An 8,958-nucleotide genomic window follows, 5' to 3' on the forward strand; every position below is an offset into this window, starting at 1 on the left:
TGTGTTGGAAGTAATTGTTCATAATGTGTAGCACAGATAAGAAGACAATTTAGAAATGATAATTAATGAAACCTAAAGTACAAGAAGTATTTCACAAGTCATTCTTAACATTCTAGGGTACTTATTTAGCTAAGCTAAACATTACCATCTTTAATTAAGATAAAATTTACAGTTTTTTTCTCCAAAGTGTAATTTTTGGCCTAGATCCCCATTCTGTTCTCACACAAAAACTATCAAAGTGAAAGAAAAAATTAAAATACTCAATTTTATGGTGCTGAGAATTGAATCTAGAATTTCACTTATGGTAAGCAAGCTTTGTACAGATACTTTCAACCTCAGTCTAAAAATATTAAATATTTATTTATGTAATAGAAAGTAAAAAGTAATGTACATACCATGAATTCAAATCACATGTTTTCAGATTGCTGTTTATAGGATATTTTCAAATTGGCTGAAATGAGAAAACATTCAATGTAGAGAAAATACTTGAATTTCATTGCATGTTTTATTCATTTTTCTAGACCAAGTACACTTGACTATAAAACCTAAAAGAATATATTGACAAAATTGGGTCTATAAGTGGATAGGGAAATAGTTCTTTTTTTCTCATGATTAGTATTCTAGTGTATAACAAACTAGCTAAGTCATTCGATCAATTTAAATTAATTCAAGTTGGTTATCAGCAAGTCGTAAATTGTGCTAAAGAGTAATTCTTCATTTTTAGTTCAAGTATTTATTGTCTTAATCTCTCCATCATGCTTTTTTATTTTCTAGTCTGTCTTAAAAGACACAGAGACATTAAAATAAATGATTATTCTATGTCTTGAAGAATTCAATACAAAAGGAAGTGGAAATATCAAAAATGATCATGAAAATCAAGCACTTTGCAACTATGGAAACTATGTGGATCTGAATGAATTCTTACAGCAATGATTTAAAAATCTGATTTGACATTCTTTTATTTGGATAATTTCAGCTAGCTCAAACTAGCTAACATCTTCTGAAATGAAATATAAGGTGATTCTGTGGAATTTATAAACAAATGTGAATCTAAATGAATTGTTTTCAACTAAATAAATGACAACACCTTGTTCAGGTATTTGGAATGCAGGTAAGAAGCAATGTTTTCTTAGAGACAAAGGCTTAGAAAAAATAAGGAATCTGGTACTTCTATCATATTAAGGCAATTTGAAAACTAAAAATGTAAAAAAGCAAATTAACTTAAGATGTAATCTTTTTGTAAATTGCCACTGAAATACTACTATCATAACTTTATATTTTTGTGTGATAAGCAGGGTTAGGTGAATGGAAATCATTTTAATATAGTTTCTAAATATATTATAAAAATGACCAAAATCCATTATGAATAACCATCCCACTCCTAGCTTTATTATTACACACTAGCACTAGGAAAAGAAATAACAAAAGGTAATTCTTAGACTCTTACATGTGTGGATTTAAGTTTTGGGGAAAAGTAAAAAGGCATTGGCTTTAGGGAAGCAGATTTTAGTAATGACAAATCTTAATTAGTGCACAATTTCAAATTTAAACAAGATTTAAGGAAAGAGAAAAATAAATCATCTAATGGCAATAATTTTGTTGCTTTGCTCCACATGTGTAAACTGCATGGACTTAAAGATGATAATTTCGTATAAAATAACATGAAATCATTTCCATAAACATTCACTTGCTCTCTATTTGGAATGAAAGGAGGAGAAAGAGCATTTGCAGAAAGAGGAGGAGTTAAGCTGTCCCAAGGTGGAGCTGTCTCATGTTATATGACACTGGCAGTTTGAAGTGCTCTAATGGGGAAGGGCTTAAAGGCTGAGTCAAAAGCCAAGAAGTCTATTTACGCCTACCTCCCAGCCCTTGGCAATCTGACTAATAACAAACTGAGCTAACAAGAAAGACTAGAAAGGGAAGAAAGAGAACCTTGCTGCAGCTTGGATCTACAACCTAAGAAAACAAGAGTGATCAATCCCTGCGCTGTTAAACATCTTATTTGTTTTCTGCATCCAGCAGCTACAAAATGGTTAACTATATGCCAAAAGAAAAAAAAAAGTCAGCATAGCCGTGAAGTATGCCATGAATTTTAATTGAGGGGATACAGAGAGAAATGCTTCAGGATGCTCCAGCATGCATTCTGTTTGCAATATTTTCTTTGAAATGTTCAGCATTTTGTCTTTGACTGGAGATTTTTAACTTTTGCAAGCTACAGGACTTGTCAAAAAGTGGTATTTGAGAAGAAAGTACATGCTGATGATCACGGCTTTCTCTTTAATAAAGAAATTGAATTACTTTGAACATCTCTTCTAGCTGTGCAGTACAGAAAACACGTCAGGAAAGCGTCTGCGTTACAGGTAAGAGGAATGTTTCCAGCCTTCTCTATATTGATATTTGCATTATCATAAAGGGATTGAATTTGTATGTTTGTTGCTTAAAATAAAATAGTAACTTTGCTTACAGGTTTTCAGTCATATTTTGCTCACTGGCCAAACTATTGCTTTAGCAGATGTCTATTTTCTCTGAGCACTAGACACTTGGTCCAAAAGCTGGCTCTGTAGGAAAGAATAAATGTAATGTTATGCCATTCTGTCTTTTAAAACATGTGGTTTATTATTGAAACTGAGTATGTTTGCTTCCTGCAGGAAAAAAATAGATGCCATTGTTGAATTTAGAATGTAGTCAGAATACTGGAGAAATCATTGTATATGGTATGCTACTTTTATTGTATTTTATGACTTGAGAATGTAGATTTTTCTGAATATATATATATATGTATAAATACAAAAGGAAGTTTTGATGTTCTAAACATTAATCAGTATCAGATGTGGTTAATTCTGAACCCTCTTTAAGTTTTTTTTTTTTTTTTAATTTCTCGAAAGGTTAGAAACTGTTTTCTAGTACACTGTGAAGAACTGAATGCATGCAATGTTTTCAGAAGTGAGATGTTATCTGGAGATTATTTACTATTTTCAGAGGATGCTGTGTTAGGTGCAATCCAACATTTTTCTTTACTGATGATTTATGAAGAAGTGTTAACATTGTTTTTGGAAGCTAATCCACAAGCTGAAAACTCCAACTCCAAAATTCTTATTAATAAGCACAGGAGTCAGAATAGTTTAAAACATGTCATTTCCCTATGGAAACCTAAAGCCTTCTAACTTTCTTTTTATTCAACAAAAACAATACTGGTTTGTTCCTTTGGTTATCTTTCCTCCTTCCCAAACTTGAAATTGTACATGGTTTCAATAAACTGATTCATTTTCAGGAAATTGAAGTTTACTTTCAGCATTATTGATAGTGTCTGGAACAAGTTATCTGATTTTGTTTTAAACGTTTAATTATATCCATTGTTTCTGTTTGCATCTCATCCAAAAATAAGCACTTTTCAGTTTGAAAAGTTCACATAAGTTGTAGTGGTCACTTTTCCATTTGGGTTATGTATTTAAGATAAAACATTTAAGTTAATGAAATAGAAGTAATTATTAGCATTGTATATGCTTACAAGGATTAAAATATCACTAAATAATTTTTAGTGTGGTGCATGCTTACCTTGCCCTTGCTGCTGTTTCAAGGTTAGAGTCATTTTAAGAGTTCCTGTTTCAAATGCACACTTTCAATTTTGAGAAAGGTAGAATATGAGATGTTGTTACCATGAACTGTCATTTTAAACCAAAATACATATGGCATGAAATATTTTTAAAAGAGTTTGGTTTGAGACTTTAATTTTGGAACAGAGGTGATCAACTACTTATGTGGTGACATTCAGTGCCTAAAGCATGTTTTAAGTCCTCACCTGGAAGTCATCTGGTAGAAGTTGACATGAGGTAGTGTTTATTCTTAAACTTTAGCTTGAAATTATGCTAAAGACCCAATTTTCTCCCTTGGTTTTAGTGAGTTTTACCTATGCCTAAACAAATTTAAATGAAGCAGGAGCTCTTTCATAGCTACTCCATATCTGACTACAAATGTGATTTCAGTTAAACTTAACAGGGACTCTTTATGTGTTTTGTATCATACAATTTTCCTTTAATACAGTACCTCAGGCCAGAATAGTCAAAGTGTCTCAAAGACACATCTTAACAATATTTATTAAAAATAAGTAGCAAGTATATTGTGCCCAAATCAAGAAAGATAAGTACACAGGCATGCTTATAAATTAAGGGAATGCATACTACATGAAGACATACATACACAAGCACTCCTCTAGCCACCAACTTCAGTTCTCTAGGTTTCTAGTTAATATGTAATATTTTCCTAGGACTATAACCCTCCAGGATTACTTCTCACTATTGTAAGTTTAAAAACATACTATAAACAAGATATTTTCAACAACATAATTTTGTGCCCTTTTGATGCATCTACATTTGGGGTGCATGTTTGTACTGATTCAGCAAGCCTCTGTCTCATATGTTCAAATGCAGGTTTATTTTCCAATGTCCACATAGATGTTACTCTAATATGGAATATCTCTCTGCAAAATTTTCTATTTTAATGTATGGTGAAAGTAATTCACAATATATCTGAGTTTGGAAAAAATAGCAAAAGCAATTTTAAGTGCAATTACCTATTCAGAGTTTTCATAGCTGCTGGAAACATACCATTTGAAGATATTGGATTCATCTCACTGCCCCACCCATTAAAGTCCACTGTTATTGCATTTTATTTTACAGAGTCAGACTTCCATCACATAGCAACATGAAGCTGTGGACTCATCTCTTTTATTCATCTCTCCTTGCCTGTGTATCTTTACAGTCCCCATCTCCAATGCCCTCATTCAAAGACTCTTGTGATACTTTCTGCAACTGTGAGGAAAAAGATGGCACAATGTTAATAAACTGTGAAGATAAAGGTATCAAGGAATTAGCCCAAATAAGTGTGCCACCATCACGACCTTTTCACTTGAGTTTATTGAATAATGGCTTGACAGTACTTCACAGGAATGACTTATCTGGGCTTAGCCATGCCATTTCAATCCACCTGGGATTTAACAACATTGCAGAGATTGAGACTGGTGCATTTAATGGCCTTGGCCTCCTGAAACAACTTCATATCAACCACAATTCTTTAGAAATCCTTAAGGAGGACACTTTCCATGGATTAGAAAACTTGGAATTCCTACAAGCCGATAACAATTTCATTACAGTGATTGAACCAAGTGCCTTTAGCAAACTCAACAGGCTTAAAGTTTTAATATTAAATGACAACGCTATTGAGAGTCTTCCACCCAACATCTTTCGATTTGTTCCTTTAACCCACTTAGATCTTCGTGGAAACCAGTTGCAAACATTGCCTTATGTTGGTTTTTTAGAGCACATTGGCCGAATATTGGATCTCCAGTTGGAGGACAATAAGTGGGCCTGCAATTGTGAGTTACTGCAGCTCAAAAACTGGTTGGAGAACATGCCTCCACAGTCTGTCATTGGGGACGTCGTGTGCAACAGTCCTCCATTTTTCAAAGGAAGCATACTAAGTCGACTGAAAGCCGAATCAATTTGTCCTACTCCACCAGTGTATGAGGAACACGAGGACCCTTCTGGGTCATTGCACCTGGCAGTCACATCCTCAGTAAGTGATAGCCGCATGCCAACCAAAACCATATCCATTTTCAAACCTACCAAAGCCCCTGGTTTGATACCTTACCTTACAAAGCCATCCACTCAGCTCCCAGCACCCTACTGTCCTATCCCTTGCAACTGCAAAGTGCTCACCCCATCGGGACTTCTCATACATTGTCAAGAACGCAATATTGAAAGCATAGCAGATCTAAAACCTCCTCCACAGAATCCTAGAAAGCTGATTCTAGCTGGAAATATTATACACACCTTGATGAAATTCGATCTAGTGGAATATTTCACTTTGGAAATGCTTCATTTGGGAAACAATCGTATCGAAGATCTAGAAGAAGGCTCATTTATGAACCTGACAAGACTACAAAAGCTCTACCTGAATGGTAACTATCTCACCAAACTAAATGGAGGCATGTTCCTTGGACTTCCCAATCTTGAGTACTTATATCTCGAATACAATGTGATTAAGGAAATCTTACCAGGAACCTTTAACTCACTGCCTAAGCTCAAAGTACTTTATTTAAATAACAACCTCCTGCAAGTTTTACCCCCACATGTTTTTTCAGGAGTTCCTCTAACTAGAATCAATCTTAAAACAAACCAGTTCACCCACCTCCCTGTCAGGAACATCCTGGATGATCTCAGTTTATTGTCCCAGATTGACCTGGAGGATAACCCCTGGGACTGCTCATGTGACCTGGTTGGATTACAGCAATGGACACAAAAATTAAGCAAGAACACGGTGACGGATGACATCCTCTGTGCGTCTCCGCCTCATCTTAACAAAAAGGAACTGAAAGCTCTTAACAGTGAACTCCTCTGCCCAGGCTTAGCAAATAACCCATCCCTGCCAACCCACAGTAATTCCATTGTTGTCACGACTCCTACAACCACTACAAGCACTGCGGGTTCTCTTTTAAGCTCTCTCACAGATGCCGTCCCACTGTCGGTTCTAATACTGGGACTTCTAGTTGTCTTCATAACTATTGTGTTCTGTGCTGCCGGGATAGTGGTTCTTGTTCTCCATCGCAGGAGAAGATACAAAAAGAAGCAAGTCGATGAACAAGGGAGAGACAACAGTCCTGTGCGCCTTCAGTACAGCATGTACGGCCACAAAACAACTCACCACACGGCAGAAAGGCCTTCTGCCTCTCTCTACGAGCAGCACATGGTGAGCCCAATGGTTCATGTCTATAGAAGTCCATCTTTTGGTCCAAAGCATTTGGAAGAGGACGAAGAAAGGAACCAGAAAGAAGGAAGTGATATGAAGAATCTCCAAAGAAGTCTACTGGAACGAGAAAACCATTCACCACTCACTGGGTCAAACATGAAATACAAAACCACTGACCAATCAACCGAGTTTTTATCCTTCCAGGATGCCAATTCATTATATAGGAACATTTTAGAGAAGGAAAGAGAACTTCAGCAACTGGGAATCACCGAATACCTAAGGAAAAACATAGCTCAGCTCCAGCCTGATAGGGAGGTGCATTATCCTGCAGCCCATGAAGAACTGAAATTAATGGAAACGTTAATGTACTCACGGCCAAGGAAGGTATTGGTGGAGCAGACTAAAAATGAGTATTTTGAGCTCAAAGCTAATTTACATGCTGAACCTGACTATTTAGAAGTCCTAGAGCAGCAAACTTAGATGGGGACTTAGAGGGTTTTGACAGAAATGCTGTGATTCTGTCTGAAGTCCAAATCTTGGAAATAAGTGCCTTACATGAGTAAGCAGGTTTTCAATCAGAAATTTTAAGCACAGCAGTTATCGTATGGGATCAAAGAGAAGAGAAAGAAGCTCAGGGATCATTGGGAGAAGCCATGGCATTATGTTCAGGCAATTTAGTCTATCCCAAATAAAATAAATCCTTGCATGTAATGCATTCAAGGATTATGGCGTTGAAAACAGCAAATGTTACATAGAAGTCTGCTTGCACATCTTAAAAAGATTGATCATTGAAACAATCTATGTTTTCTTGATTGTTAAACCAATGGATTAATTGAAATTGGATTTCATCATTTAAAAAAGTACCTATGTATGTAGACTACGGAATATAAACCTTAACTATTGTATGCTTTAAAATGTGCAAACATTCAATTTTCTCATGATAAAAAAAAGGAATCAGAAATCGGTGAGTCATAAAGGAAAGTAGAAAAGTTGTAATTAGGCAAAGCCATGAATAGGCAAAAACTTTGAACAGTAGAAAATTAAACAAATGGCCAATCCTATGCTTTCTGAATTAAAAACAAATGGATGAGAGTTCTGAGGGGTTAAGTCAGTGAACTTTTGGTTTCTCTACACATTTTGTGTGGATATTCCTTTCATCAATGCTGCTGTGAATTAAGGTATATCATTTGTGCTCAAAGTATAATTCTTCTTGGAATATTTAAATATGCTACTGAGATTTGACTGTAAATATGATTAGAACATCCATTAAATTTGCTTATGTTCATAGTATTAATCCTTTGTAAATCTGAATGACCATGATAGAAACATTTTTGTGGCAAGTAATTCAAAGTTACAATTAATAAAAAAATGTTATTTTATTTTTCTTGATGTATACTGATAGATGCCACAAATTAGTAGAAAAGGCACTTCTAAAGGTAAGTGGTTTATGTTGCCTCAAGAGAGGGACAATGTAGCTTTATTTTAAAAGAAGGTATAGCTAAATTTTTATGGACTATTTATTCTGTACAGTTTTGTATAATTTTGGTTCACTAAAGTAATTCTTCTTGGGTGCCTTTCAAGAAAAGTAAAAACTCTGCTCACTACAATAAAATTAAAATGAACATTATTTTCAAATGTTCTTTCTTCAATTAGTCTAACTTTTAATTCAATTAAGTCAGGTTTAGACACACACACACTAAGAAGTTTCTGTATGTAGTGCATACAAAATTGATTTTTTCATAATATGCAAAAAATACTCGATTTCTGGTGATGATTGACATTAAGCCAAATTAAGGTAAGACTAGAGACTTCCTTTTCAAGAAAATCATTTTATTATGTAATGGAAAGTCAAATGACTTCTTTTTCTTCTTTCCAATAATAAATTTAGGTTTTCCCAAATAAAATCTAATTGAACAAGTAAATCTGGGTCTGTTTTGTAAACACAATGCACATTTCATATCTCATTTAAGGTATAAAACACTATGTCAGGGAGTACTTTCTTTTACTTACTTAAAAATATTTTAATTGAATTCCTTACTTTCTAATGATGGCATTTTTGCTTTACTATCTAATTATATCTAAATTTGAATGAAAAATCATCTAGCAGATGCAAATTATGAGTGTCTTGCAACACAGGATACAAAGTAAAAATCCAATGTGAATTCATATTTACAACATTTTGCTTTTAAGGAGAAAAAGTTTATTAGATTTTAA

The 8,958-nt window shown here is 34.4% G+C and overlaps 1 protein-coding gene across 1 annotated transcript; it reads left to right on the top strand.

Moving 5' to 3' along the window:
• The first annotated feature begins 1,946 nt into the window (after positions 1-1,946).
• On the top strand, positions 1,947-8,557 carry Slitrk6 (SLIT and NTRK like family member 6). Its single transcript, XM_090341705.1, has 2 exons — positions 1,947-2,360; positions 4,677-8,557. Exon 2 carries the CDS (start codon positions 4,702-4,704, stop codon positions 7,222-7,224), a length of 2,523 nt encoding a protein of 840 aa, XP_090197831.1. The 5' UTR covers positions 1,947-2,360; positions 4,677-4,701; the 3' UTR covers positions 7,225-8,557.
• Positions 8,558-8,958: the final 401 nt, after the last annotated feature.

The sequence above is a fragment of the Megascapheus bottae genome, chromosome 11 (genome assembly GCF_031878675.1).
Source record: "Megascapheus bottae isolate mThoBot1 chromosome 11, mThoBot2.hap1, whole genome shotgun sequence".
Classification (NCBI taxonomy): Eukaryota; Metazoa; Chordata; class Mammalia; order Rodentia; family Geomyidae; genus Megascapheus; species Megascapheus bottae.